Raw genomic sequence first — 21,145 nt, 5'->3', positions numbered from 1 at the left:
ATCGGCATCGCCAAGGGCTCGAAGTTGGAGAATCTTAACTTTCTAGCGCCGGTTGGCGGGTAAATTGAGACCGACGCAACAGAATATCGTGAACTCATGGTTGGAGAATAAGTATCTTCCAATGTCTATGTCGGCACGCGAGAGCCATTACACCGCCAGCAGCGCCCCACCTGACCCCAGATTCTCCGCGCCGGTCTTTGGGGAACTTCGACAGGACTGGGTAACGTTGAAATTGAAATCCATATTCTGTCCGCGGCTAAGACTGTATATTCGTAACTGACGAGTAACAGGTTGGAAAGAAGTGATGAAAGACCGTTTTAATTCACCAAACAGGCATTGACTGGTGGTTATCCTTCCAAGGCTCGTCCTCAGTGGGAGAAGCTCTTGCCGCATCGTTGCCGTGTATAATTCTTTGGAGAATTACACTAACCTAGACTACTGTAAGGAGACTACATACAAGCTGAGGGGTGGCCCCCCCTGCAAAGAAAAGATTGTGGCCCGTGCACAACGTTACCTGAGGGGTGGTCCTACGTGACCTGAGGGGTGCCCACGAGTAAAGCTAAGGGACACTATGGGGTCGCGATGTTTTGATTGGCCGATACTTTTTTATGCATAGCAGACAGGAATTGATAGCTACTGAATGAATTAGATTGGCGTGCACAAAAACCATAGCCTTGCGAATTGCTCAATATAGCCTTGCCAACCAGTTCTGAATTAATCCTGAATAGATTTTCACCTTACCTTTGACTTCACCATAAACCTCTAACTACCCTTTTATCGATAACAATATTTCGTATCTAGTCGCGTACAGAATTAATTAGAAAGCAAACAACAAAATATCGTACAAAAGGATGATAAGTTACCAGAATCGGTTATGAAGTAGAGACTTGAGGGCTTATACAAGCACTTCATAAATCCAACCAACCATATTATTACAAAAACACTCACTCCACAGCATCCCTCAGGTCACATAGGACCACCCCTCAGGTAACGTTGTGCACGGGCCACAATCTTTTCTTTGCAGGGGGGGCCACCCCTCAGCTTGTCTGATTCTCACTGTAAGCCTAATAGGTCTTGGATGTCAAGTTAGCTTTCTCTCTAGAATGCGGAGTAATGGAGCTTGGGGAAAACAGGGGTTCTATTTAGCCGGCATACGTGCATGCATTTTGCCTTTACGGCTCCATGTTATTCATGCGGAGAAACTGTGAGCACACTGATTCCCTGGCATTGGGGTGGTTGGTTGACGTCGCTTGTGCTCGACATTACTGAAGTCATGAGGCACACATCGCGTTCTGGTGTTATGGAGTTCATTGGCCTAGTGTAGTCGTCGATAAACAAGTTGTTCCGTGATAGTATTGCCAGAACTAAAAATATTGCTTCACTGCCCATGTAAAACAACACGTTATATGTGGTGACAAACACAGTACTATCCTCATGAATTATCGTATATTACATTATAACTGTACCAGAAATCTGACTCGTTTCCCTCGAGTTTTACTCATGCCTCTCGCTCGTGCGTTCTTCGTGTATCGGATGTTGTCCCTTTTAGGGAAATGGTTACAGTGACCAGTTAGTTAACGTTAGCAATGATGTTCGCACCCACCCGAGAATCGCCATACATCCATAGGCATTATATTGGTATATCCTATACCCGTCCATATGTTAATCGTTTAATAGCGCAAGGAAGTTAAGAATTAGGTGCTTAATCACCATCAAGTTGGGAGGATGAATATAAGCACCGCAGGATGATTCACATAACCTTAGGTCAAAACTGGGCCCGTGACCCGTTGAGTGTGTTGTATATTATAGGGGAGTAAATAGTGCTAGCTGCTGGGTACGAAGCCAGGTGCTAGCGCCGGTGCCATGTCATAGTCTTTTTTCTGCCAAATATCTAGCCCGGCGATAAGGGTTACCTCCGGTCAATCTTACATTGTCGGAAACCGGAATAGGAAGTCAAGTTTAGAGAGTAGTCTAGTTGCAATGATAACGAATGACTGTCATGGATGGAAATGATGCAATTGATGAGTGTGGGGTAAACGTTATCTCATCTACGGGATTCGGACTTAAAAGCGAATGCCCCTCTATCATCAGAAAAACCAAACAGGTTGGGATATTGGACCACGGGTTTGAGTTCTGGAAGATAAAAGAGTCGTTCCAAGTGCCTTGGCCACCCAAGGACCACAGGTTCAAAATTCAGCGAGACTGTAGCTAGTGCCCGTTCAACAACCTCTAACTAAGAGGAAATCCAAATTTATACGTCCTCTGACATAGTACAATGGCATCCAAGTATCCTCAACGCAAGATTGGGGACACGTCTGTCTCGGCCCAAGGTCTTGGCTGTATGGGTATGAGTTTTGGTTATACATCTTACGGTGGCTATGATGATGAGGAATCTCTCAGGGTTCTTACACGGGCTGCTGATCTTGGCATCACCTTTTGGGACACAAGCGACGTGTATGGTCCATTCACCAATGAAAAGCTCATCGGCAAGTGGTTTAAGGAGACCGGTCGACGTAACGAGATCTTTCTAGCCACCAAGTTCGCCCACGCAATGATCAACGGACAGGTGGAGATTGTTGGAACCCCCGAATATGTCAAACAAGCCTGCCAGAAAAGCTTGGAGCGTCTGCAGACCGACTACATTGATTTGTACTACCAACATCGCGTAGACCCCAATACGCCTATCGAAAAGACCGTAGGCGCTATGGCTGAGCTCATCAAGGAGGGCAAGGTGCGCAACCTTGGTCTATCTGAGTGTTCTGCGCGGACTTTACAAAGAGCTCATAAGGTCCACCCCATCGCTGCGGCACAGATGGAATACTCGCCTTTCGCTCTACAAATCGAGTCGGACCAAACCAACTTTCTGTCGACAGCCAGAGAATTGGGTGTCAAAATCGTTGCTTACTCTCCACTCGGTCGTGGTTTTTTGACTGGTGCTATCAAGAGCAGGGAGGAGCTTGACCCGTCTGATTCTCGCTTCTATCACCCACGATTCTCGGGAGAACACTTCAAAGATAACCTAAAGTTGGTCGAAGTCTTGGCAGATATTGCAAAGGAGAAGGGAATCACACCCGGACAACTATCTCTAGCATGGGTCTTAGCGCAAGGTGAAGGTAGGTTCAATAGCGCCCTCAGTTTTCTTTTTTTACTAATATTTGCAGATATCATTCCTATTCCCGGCACAAAGCGCATCAAGTACCTCGAAGAGAATGTGGAAGCAGTCAACATCAAGCTTTCCAAAGATGACGAGTCTAAGATTAGACAGGCCATCAACAGTGTTGGAGGTTCAAAAGGCCAACGCTACCCGGTAGCGATAATGTCCAGGTGTTTTGGCGATTCTCCTGAGCTTGATAGCTCATGAGTTGAGCGGCCGTTACACTAAGGCGTCTCTTCTCACTATAATACTGGCCACATACGACTACTCTGGGTTAGTCGAGTACTGGGCGTTAAACGGTGTGGTTTAATAGAATAATTTGCTTCTGCTGTAGTGAATTTAATATTCATATATAACCCTATGGTCGTCCGAATGTGCTCTAAATAGCATATCAAACGAAGTAGCGGTTTCCACTGCTTACTCTGCTCTCAGGTTAAGAATATTCATGGTAAACTTACTGTTAGACACAGTACATTTGTGACAACGCTAGCAATAGAAATTCTACAACTAATACGGAAAGTAGTCCCCCCCCAAAACTCTTTTTCTTTCTCTTATGTTTCTTGGTGACAGTTATAGGACGCACTGAAAGCTTCTACAACTACCAAAAGTGTGATTGGTTAAATTGATAGCGCAACTAAACAGTCGTCGCTTTGGCAAGAATCGTCAAGGGCGCGATCGTAAGACAAATAAAACATCCAACGTGAGGCGCACGAACACTTAGATAGCCATGCGGCATGGTTAGTACGTGACGAAAAAATGCCATATATAGATAATATGCTGGTAAACATAGTATCTATGGAGTATCTTTTGAACAGTGCTCATTTCTCCTAGCTCCTAACTCTCTATATGGTGCGCTGATGTCATTGTCTACAAAATACGAAAGTAATTATGCATACTCCGCCAATTCCATCAGACTATTTGGAGACAATCCGTAGTTGTAATGGCTTGCGCCATCATCTATATGGACCACACATCCAGCGGCGATTGCTAGAGGATAGAGCTCTCGAGGATACACCATCAACGAGGCACATCAAAGCGAGAATGATTTGCTATCGAGAGCGAAGTATCTTGCTCCAAATGACGAGGTACACCAATACTGGTGCTCTATTGCGCATCGTATTTGCAGCAACACTCCGTGGGAGCAACGGTAAGTAATGTGTCTATTGGCCCGGGTCCATGTTATTATGTGGGTAGTCTCCCTGGAACGGCCAAGACCACGAGTTTGCAGCCATATCTATGAACACACCATTGCCTTCTGACCATTCTTCAGGTGGCTGAACCAAGTCCCATTGGATGGCTGGTTGTTGTAAAGCTGCCGCGCCGCCTGGGCTATTCCAGTTGAGGACACCCGAGTAAACATAGTCCATGACATTATAATGCATAGCCGTTGTCATTGGGAGGGGTACTGCAATGCCATCTGTGGCTGGTGGGTGTGAGGCCTTCAATGGCAGGTCGTCAGGAAATCCCATGCCATTACCATGGAACAGCGGTGCGTTTTGTGCAGGGAAATTGAGGGGCACTGGGCGAGTATGTACTCTCTCCTCCACCTTATTCAGCGCCTCACCAAGGTGGCCACCGAAAAGCGTCGAGTTAGGCACCCCGTCAATGGCACCAACAGCTTTGCCGAATTCGGATGATATGGCTTCGCACTTGGCACTGAACCCAGACATTGGAACGGTCTGCAGTAGATCGTGGATTCGCCGTATGGCCTCCGCAAGCTGGGCAATGCTGTAATCCTCGACAATGTTCCACCGGGCCATGAGAGTCTCTAGGTCCAAGTCCAACACTGACCGAGGCTGCGATGTCTCTCCATCTATATGGGGTTCATGTGCTTGAAACCTCCAGTCTTTCGCTTGTTCATTTTCAAGCCGGTCATCCGACGGTGGGCGACTAGGTTCCAGCAACCGGAGGCATATTTGAGTGCTGGACAGGTATGCGTAGTAAGTGTCCAGCGATGTAACGCCATTGAATTGGCCGGCTTTCCAAAGCTCGACAAGCAAGCTAACGCAGCGCATTGCTGCAGTGACGCAGATCTTGCCCATCTTGACAACAACAAAGGCATCTTGAGCTAGACCTTGATCTCGATCAATGGACTCAACTTCGCGAAGCAGGAAGCGACGTGTCAGGAGGTTCAAAACTTTCTGATACTGGACATGAAGCAGAGTAATTCTCCGCCACTTTGCTGGGTCTGGTTGAGCATGATCTGCAGTTGTTGGTCGCAACGTGGATGGGAGCTCTTCTCTCCACGCACAGAGCTGGCGAAGGTAGTGTATCGTCCGAGGAATTACCTGTGTAGTGTTCACAGGCGGGGCATGGACATCTCTTCGAATTGCAGATTGAAGGCGGACGAGACGAACCCAGTGTCCGATCTGGTCGTGAGAAAAGTTGGGTATGCACTGGAGCAGAGTTTCATCGGGAGCGCCGATGTTGACTTCCAAATCACCGATGGCACTCGGGCGCCCGAGCGAGCAACAAAGATGCTGCTCATAATCATACAAAGTCCACCAAACACGTTTCCGGAGCTCCTTGACGGAATATTCCATGCCCTCATTCGCAAGCTCCTGGTGCATTCCTAGGGCGATAGCAAGACGACATGCCGCACCAATATAGACCCACGTTTTATTTCGGTCATTCGTGCCTTGGAAGTACAAGCCGAGCAGCATGAGAGCGCAGACATTCGGAAGAGTTGAAGCCGTCAACGAAGATGGAAGCTCCCTCACCGTATCGTGCCATGTCCTTTGAAATTCAAGCGACTTTGAATCCTGTGGGAGTGATCGGGATCCCAAAATAAATATCGTGTACAGACAGCATAGCCACCCTACCGACACATACGTTTCTCTTTGCACCGCATGCGTCGGAACATTTTGACGATGTGAGGAAGACTTCCAAATATCCTCGTAGTGTTGCTCAAACGTCGGTCGATGTAAAAGTATGAAGTTTGGATGAACATGGTCGAAGAATGCGTTTACACAAGCGTCTGCCCGCTCCTTGCTCGGAAGCTTGATTTTGGAGGTTGGTACCCAGAATCTGGGGTCGTTCGCATTATCGGAGTCGCTATGCTTCGTAGGTTTATCTTCGAGAGCATTTTTATTGTTCATGTGTAATGAATTGGTCACTGACGGTGCTGGACGTTTTATATGCCCAGATGTCTCGTCAAATGAGCCGGCAATAGTATCCGTAACAGATTCCGAGGAAAGGTGTTGGATACGTCGGCCAGCGTCTGGGTCTCCGGAGGCTCTTAACCGTCTTGCAATCAGATCCCGTATTCTGGCGAAGCTGGCAAGGCTTCCAGAAGGACCGATGTAGTATGACTGTCCGCTGGTATCTTTGAGGAAATGGGGGTTGGTGGGGTCGTATTTGGGACTGTCTTCGCCAATCCTTTGCCCCGCGGCCAAGGGTGAGGTGGGCGAGACGACGGAGGTTATAGTTGTCGGTGGCGATTTTGAGGTCTCACAGTCAGGACCCAGATCAGGCATAGCGATGCCGCGTTGTCTGCCGTACTCAACCAACTCGTCAGCGGTCGCATCTGGAGGCAAGTCGGTAAACACACCGGCTACAAAGGCATCCAACGCTCGATAACGTCGGTCAAGCTGTTCGACACTTCCATATATCCTCTGCTTCCGAGGCAATGTCGTGACGCATGATATTCCTGTATCGACACAATTCTTGCAGGGGGTTAAGCTGTCATCCTGGGCGTCATCCGATTCGGGCGTCGGGCCAGTGCGAAGACATTTGCATCTCTTCGACTTACATGCATCACAACTGAGCTTTGTGCGCTTCCTCTGTGAGGTGGGCACTCGCCGCCTGGCTTTCGCATTTTCCCTTCGCTGAGCCGCTGTTTGCATCTGTGAGGCAGCAGGTGCTGAGGTTCCGGCTTGCGCGTGGATGTTTGGCAGTGGTCTCCTATCTACCAGCCCGGGTGGACCAACCGACGAGCTATAGGGTATAGAAGAGAAGGCAAAGGGCTCGTTCTGGCCGGGGCCAGGGTCTGTCTCAGGTTTGAGGGCATGGTTTGTATCAGTATTCCACATGCTGGCAAATTGCAGTCATATTTCAACTCGACAGTTTTGGCAAAGCCCATCACAAGCTCACGGTTTGCTGTACGCACACGCGCATGTAATGACGGGTGTCGAAAGTGGAATGAATACGTCTGCTGTATACATCGACGGTGTGCCTCTTTTAGTATCAAGTGCCTGGATTGGAGTGAAATGGGTTGCGGGTCGACTCTTCTATCTGCTGAGGCCTAGACTTGCCAGCTCAGAATGTGCCCGTAACACAACGTCGTCACTCAGATCTATAAGGTATGCGACAGTGATGATTTTTGGAAGTGGATAAGTGGGTCTGTTCAATCCAATTGGTTTAAATGGGCGGGAGACCAATCAAACCCGCCGGAGCAAAGTGCCCCGTCAGCTTGTGTCTTCTTTGCGTTGGCCTAAGCGATAGATAGGATGGGCTGAAGAGCACAGCGCATGTGGTCCGGAGGGTGGTGGGCACCCGGATATGTTATTGTATTCAATTTCGCATGGGAGGAAGGTTTTTGAGTCAATCCGTGAGTATGACATTTTAAGTTCAGATAGATGGAGAGAGGTGAGCGGCGGGTATTACCATCTCTACCGCCGAGCAGGAAAAAAAAAAAACCGACAGCGGTGACGTCGATAATTCGTCATTGAAGCCACAAAAATACAAAGGTGCCCCCGTAAAACGATGGGCGGCAGACGTTTGCAAATGGCGGACAAGGCCGGACAAATGGCTCCTCCTTCCGCCCCATAAAAGCAAGACAATATGTAAGAAATAGCTTCTGGGCCATTTCTAGTCACCCATCCTACGCAATTATGAGCTTTCGCAGCATCACGAGAAGCAATTCGTTCCATGTCTTAGGGATACAGAATGCCTTCATCCAACAATAACCTTCAAGCCCAAAAACCATTAGTCTCGGTCTCCAAACAAAAGAAACAGCCCTGACAGCTTATTATCAAAGTCAAAAAGATCAAGTCTTGCCTGGAAGTAAATGGCATCTAAAGCTCACAATGCAACAAACGCACCGAACCAGAAGAAACGCCAGCAATGACAAATCCAAGTAAGAGCAAGGGGATCCTCTCTACCCCAAAACTGCCACGAGCATTTCGGTTTATTCCGGCGTGATAATCCTGTATAGGCGGGAGATTGGTATGGCGACGTGGTTTCATTCATCAACAATGATAACTGATCCTAACCATGTCGATTGTAAGTCTACTCAACGTATCGTTGTAGTGATCAGTCGTTGTCACTCTTGACATGATCCAGAACCCTTTGGTGGATTAGTGAGTCACGCAAACCCTTCAATCTCAACGAGGGTACTGCATAGTGAGTAGCTTGGCCACGAGATGCCAGAAGCAAATCCCAAAGGAAGCTACGAAAGGGTGCATACTAGAACACCTAGAACAAATTTGTGAAGAAATTTGTGAACAACTATTCAACTTTTCTTCCAGTGACCTGAGATTAATTATTAACCTCAAAACATGGTCTTCCGATCGAGTCACCTTTGGGGTTTGGGAGGAGGGTTTCTTGGATTGCTGTAAGCGCATGTTGACTTGTAACAATTCAGAATGGTACCCACCAATAGTATTTATCCAAATGGGTGTTCATAATGTCTTTCCGCTTCCTTGCAAACGTAGTTTGCTGCTGAAGTGACTTCGGTACCCTTTCGCTATGGTGGTACTGCGCGGTCAACCCATATTGCACTGGCGGACTGTCGTGACGAAAGCAGCTCCAAGTACCGACGTCCCATAACTCTGTTTGTGTTACATGTGGGCATACCATCAAACGCAACCTCAACCTGTTTCATGGCTTTTCAAACTTGTGCTGTCAGCACACAGTCAGTGAGCTTGTATGGTTGTTGAAGCATGGTGCTCCAGAACTCATCAGGCGGCCATGATGCCCAACGAAGCGAGATAAGATACAGCTTCAACTTCTGCTGTTCCCAGCTTGGTCACGCCAGGTCTTGTCGCATCTTGGAAAGAGCAGTCATGTTCCTGCCTGGCTGTGAATTGTGCAAGCTGGGTAATGTGATTGGGCGGTCATTATAAGTCTACAAGTACTGTATTTTATTCAGTTTTCCTAAGCTTATGTAATGGTGACATTGAAGACTGTACCATAAAAGGGCTTGTATTCCCTAGTCACATATACACCAGGGAGTCTTGGTGTATGGTTGCTCGAACTACTAGCAGGCTGGCAGGGGCCTCTAGTGGTAGTTTTATTTTATTTTTGGTTTTAACTTCTTGAAGCAGATCGTGGTATCTCAGACCCAACACACGGAACGGTCGAGCCGGAACGCGCCAAGTGAGACTTTGTCATTGAGCCAAGGTGCCTCGTGGTGATGGCATTAAATTTTCAGCGACGATAATGAAATGCTACTCAGCTAGGTTTATCACGGTCGATCAGCGACCGTAGACTTAAAGTAGGGGCTTGCGATGCACCAGTTTCACCGGAGTCTCAAGCTCCTCCAAGTGGCGAGCCACTTTTTCCACCTCACCCAACCCATGGCAGCAAGCGATCTGATTCGCACCTGGGGTTTATCCTGGGGATATGACACAGTTTTGGGATCTTCTCTCACTGTATGGAGCAGCGGAACGGCGGAATATTGCAAGTGGGGTTTGCCAAGCCCTGTCGGCCGGGGCTCTCCACCAGTGCAGAAACAGCTCCCGCAATTCCCTAGTTACAGTACATACCCTATGACTACTTGCTCAACTCAACTTCAATCCAGTTCAGATTTGAGGGTGAAAGACGTGTGTTCGCATTGAACGAAACAATGGTGTACAACTGGGATATGTACGAGCCCAAATGCTACCGTCTGTACATTGATGAGAATAAGTCCTTGGAGGATATTATGGACATAATGCGTGTTGAGGACAACTTCACCCCAAGGTATGCTTGCCTCGCCGTACTCGACCTCGAGTGTCGGAGTCTAAGCGCCCATGTGGGCTGCGCAGACAGCCGAGTGGCAGATCCACCCACTTACACGATCTCACCGCCATGTCAAGCATTGGTTTTATGAACCAACTAGGCACTGCTCTTGAACGCCTTTCCTAACTCCCAACTCAGTCGTGGTACTGATTGCCCTTCCCCATGGCAGCAAGCGAGCATACCAAACACAATTTCGACGATGGAAGTTCCCATCGAAGCAAAATCCTGCCCACAAGGATGACCGCCTTGTCGCGCGAGTGAAGGAACTATGGGAGAAGAACTTATCGCAACGGGAAATACTGCGCATGCTGAACGACGAGGATGGCTTCGATATTAAACACAGGGAACTAATGCGCGTGCGTACGCGTAACCGCTGGTTGCTTCGTAAACCGAATCCCGATCGACCGTCACGAGAGGAGACAGCTGAACGTCCACCGGACGACATTGTCACTTCTCGTAGCCAATACGATCTCTCAGCCGACAACACGTCCCATAGTAAACACTTGCAACCACAGCAACGTGAGCTGGTTCAGGATAGTGTAAACGATGAGCCTGAGTTTGGGAAACCCGATTGGCAAGACAAACCGCGAGCGGTGGGCGCGGAGACACAGGGTACACGTAAGGGACGGCAGCGCGGCCGTGTCCGCCCAGGTATGTCTCTAGGAAGTCCAGGGCAGCCGCGATTTCCGTCCGAGACGACCATCGACGAGAGTCGGGTTATCCTCAAGCTCGATGCGAAACAATACCAGCACATGCGCACGTCATTTGCACGGATATGCGGCGAAGAGGGCGTCATCAAGAAGACCATCGCCGGCCCTGAGCGATGGGAGAGCGTGAAAGGCCGCTTGGTTCAGGAGATGGCGCATCTGCAGTCCGTGATCTGGGCGAATACGGAGGGCGCGGAAAGTAGGCGATTGGCTTTAGACGTTATATGCACGGATGTCACTAAGCGCATGCGTAGTATGGAGTACAAACTGACCATCACTGATGCAAAGGCTGTCTTGGGGATCAATCCGGAGGAGTACAGGATTATACGTCAAGATTTTGCAAGCGTCCTGAGACAGGACCAATTCAAAAGCAAGACCGAGGCCGGTCCGGAACATTGGGAAGCGCTGCAGGAGAAGTGGCGAGCGAACTCAGTTATCCTGCGGAGGGTGCTTACGGCTGATGACGATGATCATGTATATCATAACAAGCTACGGGCGATAGACGTTGTGGCAAGAGACGTCATGAAGCGTTTAAGAGACGGCCGAAGCAAGGACAATCAGCACAAGCCACGAACGCCGCCAGCGTCGAAGCCAGCGATGTTACCTACTGATGTCCATGTGGTGTTGGCGAACGGCGAACTTGGCCCCGAGGCGATAAACTCGCGTGGCAGCGATAACGGGCAAGAAATTGGCATAACCAACGATTTTGCATCTTCGCCACGCAGGGGGAGTTCACACCTCTCAACTACGGTGACCCTCGGCACACCACATGCGTCAAATCACGGCACAGGACATGGCTCGCCACACGCTCAGCGAGAGCACCTTCCACCGCCACGAGAAGCGATACAGCAACACCAGGGCCTTGCAAACACGCTATCAAGTGATTCACTTCTGTCTAATGGTCCTACACATCATCCGGCGTCACTCCTGCCTGACAATGTGCTCAGTAGTGCTCTGCCAATCGACCCAGAGATTGGCGGTGCCATCTCTATATTGTTGAACGGACAGGGGCAAGCCCTAGGTACTCAGCATGCGCAATCCCCATTCCCACTTGCGCAGGATCTCGCTTCAAACGTAGTCCACCCCCCGCATGCATATGTGCCGAATCCTTATGGTGGTTCGCCAAGTGCAAAACCACCAATTGCCGTGTACTTGCGATGGCATCACTCATCGCCAATCAATGTGGGGTCCTCGGTGTGGATTGTCACACTTAGAGCGCGGACGTTCGAGGAGCTGCGCCATGTCGCGGTCAAGGAACTTCCCGGTATGGTATGTGGACGTGTCGTTGGTATCCTCGACGAAAGTGTGATAGAAGTGAGTCGAGATGATGAGCTGACGGCCTACCTTGCTGTGCTTGAAGGTAGAAGCTCGGCTGGGATGCCGGGCTCGCCGTGCTTTTATGTCCAGATTTTGCCCGGCGGATGGAAGGCATAATCATAGCCTCGACAGACGGACAATGAGAGATGCTGTAGCATCGGCCTCACTACCGAGAAGTTGGCCCATGGGCAGTTGACGGGTGCTAGATATTACACGCTGCTTTGCCATGGTCCCACGCATGTTCTGGCTTCCTTTGAAACGTATCTACGTAGTCAACTCCATAAAAATACATTAAACAAAATGCAGACGGTATCGCTGTCAGGTCGGCTCGATCGTTATGCCCCCCAATTGACTCGTCGCATCAGGCGCCTTGCTTTGTCACAACGTCTTACCAAGCATGATGCGGAGCGATCAGCCTCCACTCCCAAAGACAAGGGCAGTTCAAGACGGCCTACCGCAGAAATACATAATATGTAGGTAGTGCTTTACATGCAATGCAGGAAAGGGAGCAGTCGAGTGCGTGCAAGGCGCAATCACGGCCCACTATGGCGATTAGCGAGCATCGGGGGGTGTGCCCCACCAGCGGCCGGTGGAAGGTGGAAAGTGGAAAGTGGAGAGTGGATAGCTTCTCAAGCTTCCAGCTCCGAAGCCCGCGAGCTCAGTAAACTTTTAGCGAACTCCCGACGGCCCCCTAGATAGAGTGTTATCGCCTTGCTTATTATCATCTTCCCCCGAGGGTGTCTCATCCTCACTGCTTAACTCCGTCTTGCTTGGCGATGACGGCGACGTGCTGTTGACATTCTAGAGAGCCTGTATATCTTTCGCTCTGTCCCTTTCCAGGTACAAGTACAACTACAAATACAGACGCAAGCACATATCCCTAATCCAGCATGTCGCGCCTTCTGTCGAGGCAGGGCCAAGCTACCCTCCGTGGCCTGGGACTGGGGCTGGGGGCTGCCTCACATGCCACAGCACTCCGGAATGCATCACGAAACGGAGCCCTGGGGTCGTTGCAGTCCATACGGTGTTACGCCAACGAAAGGGACGGTCCCAGCTTCAAGGGACAGATGCTCGAAAGCATACAAACACGTATCGCACGTGAGAAACAGGAGCGTGCCAAGTTCGCTGCGCAAAGGCAAAACACAGCCGGCTCTAGAGCTTGGGGCATTACATTCAGTCAGTCAAACCCGTAGCAGCCAATGGGCGACAGCCTGGCATGGTAACTAAACAGCTTTGGTCCATAGTGTTTGTTGCCGGCGCCCTCGGGTCCTACTACCTAGGCACATTGAGTCCTCGAGACATCGATCCCAACTCGACCATCCCGTTGTCGCAATCCCGCGCCCCCCGGTACAACCTTGGCAAGGCGAACCTCGAAGCAGCCTGGACCGATTTCGCTACCGTTGTAGGGAACGACAACGTCAGCACCCTAGACGCAGACATACATACCCATGCCGTTTCCGATTGGTCGTCATACCGAGCCCGCGACCACGAGAGACCCTTCTGCGTCGTCTTCCCCGGCACCACCGAGGAGGTATCCGAGATCATGAAGATCTGCCACTCGAGGAGGATACCAGTCGTCGGTTACAGCGGTGGTACGAGCTTGGAGGGCCATTTCACGCCTACCTCGGGAGGTATCAGCATCGACTTTGGGCGCATGAACAAAGTCCTCAAGCTGCACAAGGACGATCTCGACGTAGTAGTACAGCCGGCAGTTGGGTGGGAGTTGCTCAACGAGCAGCTGTCCAAGGACAACCTGTTCTTCCCGCCTGATCCCGGCCCAGGAGCCATGATTGGAGGTATGATTGGCACCGGGTGCAGTGGTACAAACGCCTACCGCTACGGTACCATGCGCGAATGGGTTCTGTCCCTGACTGTTGTTCTTGCCGATGGTACCATCATCAAGACACGCCAGCGACCCCGCAAATCATCTGCAGGCTACAATCTTAACAACCTGTTCATCGGCAATGAGGGCACACTTGGTCTTGTCACCGAGGCAACGCTCAAGGTTACTGTCAAGCCTCAGAGCACAAGTGTCGCTGTCTGTGCTTTCGACACCATCAGACAGGCGGCTGACTGTGTGGCCAAGGTCGTCGGTCAGGGTGTGCCAGTTGCCGCTGTCGAGATCCTCGATGATGAGCAGATGAAATGCATCAACGCCGCCGGTATGACCTCGAAGAGCTGGAAGGAGGCCCCCACGTTGTTCTTCAAGTTCAGCGGCACAGAGTCTGGCGTTAAGGAGCAGGTTCAGATTGTCAGGGATATGGCTCGATCGACCGGCTCCAAGAGCTTCGAATTCGCCAAGAGCGAAGAAGAAAAGGCCGAGCTGTGGAGCGCACGCAAAGAGGCTCTCTGGAGTACTCAAGCGGTGGCAAAGGAGGACGATCATGTCTGGACTGGTGACGTGGCTGTGCCGTTGAGCAAAATGCCTGAACTCATCGAATTGACAAAGGCTGATATCAAGAAGAGCGGACTGTATGCTACGATTGTGGGACATGCTGGTGATGGCAACTTCCACGTCATTCTGCTTTCGAACGAACAGCAAAGAATTGAGGCCGAGGATCTGATGCATACCATGGTCAAGCGCGCCGTGGAGATGGAAGGCACTGTCACTGTGAGTTCCAAACTGCCGTCACCAAATTCCAGTATTAGCTCCGTTTAGAACCGAGACTGACATGGCTGTGCTAGGGTGAACATGGAGTAGGACTGGTCAAGAGAGACTACCTGCCGCACGAGCTTGGTGAGAGCACAGTGGATACCATGAGAAAGGTCAGTCAAGTCTCCATTACATTGCCCTTTCGAGTTTCCGGCGGCAAGCCCTGTCGCTGGCAAATGCCTTCTTTGTCTGAGATGAGACGAGTCAACATCAGAACTCAACTTATCTGAACTTACATTAACAAATGGATACAGCTCAAGCAATCGCTCGACCCGCTATGCCTGCTCAACCCAGACAAGGTCATCAGAACGAAGAAGCCAAAAGCTGGTGAAATCGCGGAATGGTAAAGATACATAGCTCTTACCTTGGCGCTTTGCTTATTATATACCTGTTGGTCACTATTCTCAGCCAGTTCGCAAGTCGACGAGTTTCGCAGTCTCTGCCAGTAGCCTACCCATTGTGCCTCCGCATTGTAATATTGTGATTTGTACCATCGCCATATCCTATGCCAGGCCCAGCAGTGTCCCAACCTGCCACATAAAGGACAATAGAACACTTCTTATCTAGTGCTGCAAGATTGATCGGCCGCTGTGATAACTGAAACAGACACATAAACACAGCGAGTAGCTTGATGGGTATGTTTAGGATGTCGTTAGTGTCGTCGAGAATACCCTTAGGCGAGCACGAGCTGTAACACTTTTGGTCTACGTACATTGGGTCTCTTCGCCTCTGCCCTTGACCACGCAATTGCCCATTGGATTATGTTGCTCGTGGAAAACCTCGAGGCAGAGGTCCGGGTTGGTGGTGGACCGAGATAGAGGAAAAGACGTTGCGAGCCTCAAAATTCCACGAGAGGTTGAGTTTAGCGAAAGGGGGTATCCGGCCTGCGTCAAGCGCTCGTTCTTTGCATCGGCTGTAATATGGTTCTCATTTTCTGCAGGGCATTGCGCCGGCGATGGGAGCGCCACCTGAAGATATTAATTATGTGCCACCAGCCGTCGTACAGCAACGTTTGTGATGGCTCGCTGAAATCATAGAATTCAAAACTGTTGTCGTAATTCAACGATTGTGGTCATATGATTGCGCTTGTGTGCTCTAAGCGGTTCATATCGGACAGTGAACATGGCTGGTCAAGATCTCGATTGAGCAATGACAGATGCTTATAGAGTAAATCTCGCTCCCACGTAGGCTTCCTTGTTCAAGTGGTCAGACGCTGCAATCGACTGAGATATAACCTACTTCCTGACATTGTCAACGAGTCCAGTCACCAATGGCATCCTAAGTAACATCCTGTACATGCATAGCTGGATTCAATCATGAAGGTATTCATCAGACAAAACTGAGGCATTCTCCTTTGTAATTACTACATGCTGAGTTGACATAAAAATACCTAGAATAACACATGATGAATACCAAGATATAGTCGTTCATGTGTGGCTCTAAGCTGAGTATACAGATGGCATTTGCAAATTGAACCATAAACGCCAGCTTGCGGCCTGATGATAATGACAATAGATGCCAACAGTGGCATTTTCTTGTACGGTTTCGGTAATATTTCATTTTAAGTCTTAACCACAGGCTGTAAATAAACCCGTTCATGATGGAAATCTAAATTTCGTGCCTCGTATAATTGTCAAGTCACCGCAGCCATCTGTTTTCAGTACGAACAGCATACCCACGGATCAGAATTCTTCACTTGCCATTGTTCTTAATGCCGATTCTTTGCAGAGTGCCAAAAAAAGACTGCCCTCCAAGGAAATCGCATGGTATGGTGACACTCATTCATGGCAGTGCCGCCGAAGGGCATAAGACGACCCGTGTTGAAACAACCTTGCGGAGCTGACGAGGCCATTTCCTTGGCGACTCAACTTGAGATACTTGCACCGATCATTGAGTACATTCAAACTGGAATGATTTACAAAACCGAGCCAGATTATCAACCTCCAGCTCGTCTGACGTACGCAGACCTTAATAGCGGCATGCCTTCCTCTCAGCCGCTGTGATATACCATTGCCAAGTCCTGCAACTTGATTCGTCAATTGGAAGTAAGCCACACATCATTCTGTGCCAGCCCTATTTGTTGCTGCTGTCACACGATTCTGTGCGGCTCACCTCGTATTCTAGAACTGATCGATCATTTTCCTGCACCTCCTTACATCCCGAAGGAGCCGTCACGGCACGATCTTCAATACATGCAAACTGCTAGGATCTCTTGGTAGCACAGCATTCACTACCCTCTTAGTTTTGAAGGGGGACCACGATCCGGCATTGTTGGTCCATAGCCAGCAGCGAATGTCGTCACGTTACAGGTTACTCGGAAGCACTTGGCTTGATTCGGCAGTGAGGTGTGTGCCACACCGAGCCAGCCCACGGCGTCGGGACAAGTGGTGGTCAGCTTGGAAGCCTTCAACATTTGCTGCCTTGTCGGCTGCCGTTTGTTACTGCCATTAGATCCAAAAAATTTATTTCCATGCGCATGACGGATAAAAAAAAGAGAAATACGTGAAAACTTCTCTCCTTGTCATCCGTGTCAATTCGTGCCCAAGGTATACTTAATACTACAAACCCCCAGCTTCCGGAACTTTTGGCCGCGGACCCGAAGACGGATGTGTACATTCATCATAGTGTAGAGGACTTGTTCCAGTCCATAATTTGTTTCGTACTCATGAAACAATTCAAAAGGTACCTTCGCGATGCTCCGCGGCGCGGGATCTCGCATTGAGAGACGGTAGGGCGAAGTGAATCTAGACACCGCGGGTTTCCGGATTACCACTTTGGATGCAAACCATCAAGTACTCCGCAGGCGTAGTGGAGGGTGTGTGAGGGGTTCGCTACTGCTACATACATATGCAGAGCCTTTCTCCAATTGATGTCAGTGGACATATTGTGGCATTGCAGTTCTGTCAGTTCTCAGAATTGTACATATTCATGTGCATGCGGAAAGGTCTCTGCGACTGGACGGTTATACCAATTCCTGCCCCTCAATTTTTCATCGGACGAGAATTTTTTTTTCTTACCCCCCTCTAATGCGTCGGGATGGATATAATCTTGGTTCTTATTGCATAGCCTCGCGTTGCTCTATGTCAACCGTTCTTGGTTTGTGTGCCAATCCACAGTCATGCAAGAAATACAGCATAGATGCTGCCGCAAAGACGAGTCAATGGAGCACCTTGCGCCGAAAAAGGGTCGCTGTCGGCGATAGTGCAACCCACACGACCGTTCTCTAACTACAGCAGGAGAGTGGCTCAATGGGAATTTTTCTTGTTCGTCCGTGGGCTGATGACATGATTCATGGCCTTTTGAGGGTCCCTAAAAGACCATATCCACTTCACTGCTTTCAGCGACGTGCGCCAATCGCCAATCCACCATGGCAGCACGTCCGATGCCGTTGCGGTAGTTCGTGACTTATATTTGTGGCTCGTCATCTGGGGTTGTGGGCTTCAATTCGTCATACCCTCAGTAGTGCATTTTTACGTTGCATGATTTAATGCGAAGTATATGACTCTAACATACGACGTTCGAGTGAGTCTGCAGGGTTGTTCTGGGTCAAAGCAGGAAGGAGCTGCGAGTAGGTAGAGGGACTATGTGCGTGCGTGCGTGCGTCGTGATGTCGGACCGGATTACATTCACAATCGGTCATCATCCGCGACCAAGCCCGGTGCCGTAGCCCGACAGTGGCAAAAAACCGTCCGACGTCAGTATTAAATCCCGACATGTTGCTCCCCTCCCCCTTCGTCCCAAACGCTGGCGAATGGCTGTCCATTGAATACGGACATGATACAAACGCTACTTGCAGTGCAAGGCCGTTAAAGTAAATGTAAGTGCCGAAACGGCAATCCAACCCGCTCTTTGGTCGCTTCCTTTATTAACATAAATAGTAGGTACTGCTATCGGATCGCTATCACCTGCCACCGTCGTCGTCTTAACTCAATTTTGGAACGTCGTCTTATCAAACTACGACCAGTGCGAGGAGTGTATCTACTGCAAGAAATCGATAAATGACCGGCATGGCTTGGTTAATTGCAATCCTTGTGCAGGAGTAGATTGCATCAGAGCGAAAGGGGTTAGCTAGCCTTTAGAATGGACACCAAGTAGTTCTGGCCTTGCAGTAGTTGGAGCCATCAAGCTCTAGGATTTGAGCATCAGATTTTAGATGGGTCTATTTACAGAGCAGATTTTTGTTTCGCTGCGGTGCTCGGCAACCCGTTTTTAAACCCAGCCGCCAGCTTCGAAATCGGGTTTGTTCTCATGTGAGGAGAATACAGTCAGTCGCTTTACTGACATGAAGGTAGCCATGACCCGCAAGGAAAAAAGAAGAAGACGAAAATAAATAAATAAGAATTCTTACGCATGTGGTGATAAGAATGGAAGAACCCACCACTGGAATTACTGGAATTAGAGGAGTTTGCCGAGGACTTGCCTAATGCGGCAAATTGTCAAAAGAGGCTGGTTTTCCTGGCAGTCATTCGCGAAAGCAGATTGGCCCGCGATCGATGTTACCTATCAAACAATGCTTAGACTTGGACAAGCCTGCTAGTTGGATTAGTTCATTACGCCTTGCCCCAAGGAATGCATTGTAAGCCTATTGATGGTGGGCCGAGAATGAACGAGTCGCCGTAAAAGTCGCAATTGCTTTCAGAGTCGTCTTCTTGGCTGGATGATACGATGCCTGCGGTGATACCACGCCAACCCCGCCGTGAAATGTTGCCGAGTCTAAGCAAGTTATGCGGAGACATGGTTCATGGTGAAAGTGCAATTCGCAACCTGTTGATGCGATAACTTCACAAGCAAAACAAGCTAACTTGAGCTATATCGGTAGGGCACGTTCTTCCCATTTCGATTTATGATCGATTCATTGCCAGCAGAACCCCGAAAGCAGCGGACGAGTTACTGTAGAGCCAAGAGCAATATTCGTCCTATCTCTGGCAGCATCGTATTTTCGGAGGTATTCGACCGAGAGCATCCACGTCCAACTCTGATTCATACCCCACCAACCTTACGGGGCTTGCGGACATTTCGTGTGCTCCTCCGGAAATACGTAGTAAGGCGAATTTTTGGTTCCGGATCTAATATTATTATTTATACACGTCTAGGCGGTCTCCTCGATCTGGCCTAGACACCCCGAGCGAGTGAATTGTGGCATTGCTGGATCAATGTAGTTTAGTGGAACGTGACCTCGAGTCCATGCATGTAAGCGTTGGTTATTGTTGACGTTGCGAAAGACGGGCCAAGTCCTTGAACGAAGATTGACAGATAAGCAACATCAGGGTCTTGTAGTCAGCCATCTTTGGAATGATCTAGACTGCCATGCCTCTCTCAATCTCGTCATTGCGCCTAAACTGTAGTCTTTCCTTGCGAAGCCATCTGGGGGTTACTACAGTACATACATACATCGTAGTATGTATGCCGAGTTCATGACTCCTGCATATGCAGGTAGATTGTGCAATGAACACTCCATGTTGGCTCGCGATGCTGTTCATTGGTGCCGCCCCGGCCTAGACGACCTGCACGCTAGCTCGTGAAAGTCATCGTCTCTTGTTTTTAGCATCATGATTCTTGCAGACGCAGGTCCAAGAGGATGAGGTTAAGCGCAACCAACGAAGCTGGGCGCAATGCAACCCAGTGCATCTGCGAAAACCCCAAAACCGCACGCGCTTGTCCACAAGCGTGGGTTGAGGTCCCACACACACACACAGACCTCACCTTGCTCACATCAGTTGGAATAACCAGGTTCCCCATACCAGTGTACAGGTGGTTGCATGTAGACATGGGACTCCTTGTCTGCGTAGCTTCGTAGGAAGGGAAAGGGTGTGCTGTCTTCGGCGCAAGGTGTGGTGGGGTAGTTGGACTATCGGGGGTCACTCTGCCAGAAGGGATCGTTGACTAGTCACAGCCGTCCCAAACGCTGGGTGGTAGCGTCGATCACGGGTATTTAGGCACTGTCAGTGTCGAGTCCATGTGATGGGTGGGATCACGATGCTTCATGACAGTCTTTCGGCTAGACAGATGACCACTCGGTCGAGCGTGATCGGACGATAGTCCTTTGATCTCTGCACAACAAATAAACCCACAAGCCATCAGCATGCCGAATCGGGCTTCATCAAACAGGGAAGGTATTCCTGGCTGAGAAATGGTAGAATGGTATATTAATGCTGACTTATAATCCACGGGAACAGCAGCGATTGGTTTAGCCGTCCCTTCGAGTCGCAATATGCCGAGTCAGAGTATTGGATGCTGGAAGGCTATAGTATCAAAACAAGTCAGTCCGAGTGAAGGGTTGGTAAGGGCACTGAAGTGAATGATGTCGTCTCACTCGCTGGTGAGGGGTAACGCGCAGCAAGTTTTTAGACAACTAGTGTGACAATAACTTGA

The 21,145-nt window shown here is 49.5% G+C and overlaps 4 protein-coding genes across 4 annotated transcripts; 3 read left to right on the top strand and 1 right to left on the bottom strand.

The window, feature by feature from the left end:
- Positions 1-2,275: 2,275 nt before the first annotated feature.
- Positions 2,276-3,361, top strand: BKA67DRAFT_532413 (aldo-keto reductase; the record flags this gene model as incomplete). The annotated part of the gene is made up of 2 exons (XM_046099528.1): positions 2,276-3,113; positions 3,162-3,361. 2 exons carry the CDS (start codon positions 2,276-2,278, stop codon positions 3,359-3,361), a joined length of 1,038 nt encoding a protein of 345 aa, XP_045961422.1.
- A 953-nt stretch (positions 3,362-4,314) lies between these two features.
- Positions 4,315-7,185, bottom strand: BKA67DRAFT_655475 (fungal-specific transcription factor domain-containing protein; the record flags this gene model as incomplete). Its single annotated transcript, XM_046106763.1, has 1 exon — positions 4,315-7,185. One exon carries the CDS (start codon positions 7,183-7,185, stop codon positions 4,315-4,317), a length of 2,871 nt encoding a protein of 956 aa, XP_045961421.1.
- Positions 7,186-9,814: 2,629 nt separating this feature from the next.
- Positions 9,815-12,724, top strand: BKA67DRAFT_554522 (uncharacterized protein). The gene is made up of 2 exons (XM_046101994.1): positions 9,815-10,057; positions 10,266-12,724. Exons 1-2 carry the CDS (start codon positions 9,942-9,944, stop codon positions 12,235-12,237), a joined length of 2,088 nt encoding a protein of 695 aa, XP_045961420.1. The 5' UTR covers positions 9,815-9,941; the 3' UTR covers positions 12,238-12,724.
- Positions 12,725-13,010: 286 nt separating this feature from the next.
- On the top strand, positions 13,011-15,120 carry BKA67DRAFT_513771 (uncharacterized protein; the record flags this gene model as incomplete). Its single annotated transcript, XM_046097602.1, has 4 exons — positions 13,011-13,296; positions 13,365-14,731; positions 14,806-14,886; positions 15,028-15,120. The coding sequence occupies 4 exons, from the start codon at positions 13,011-13,013 to the stop codon at positions 15,118-15,120; spliced, it is 1,827 nt and encodes a 608-aa protein (XP_045961419.1).
- Between the last annotated feature and the right edge of the window lie 6,025 nt (positions 15,121-21,145).

Source organism: Truncatella angustata, assembly GCF_020726525.1.
Source record: "Truncatella angustata strain MPI-SDFR-AT-0073 chromosome Unknown BKA67scaffold_2, whole genome shotgun sequence".
NCBI classification, from domain to species: Eukaryota; Fungi; Ascomycota; class Sordariomycetes; order Amphisphaeriales; family Sporocadaceae; genus Truncatella; species Truncatella angustata.
Note: the sequence above shows the minus strand (reverse complement) of the source record. Positions and strands in the feature narration are given on the sequence as shown.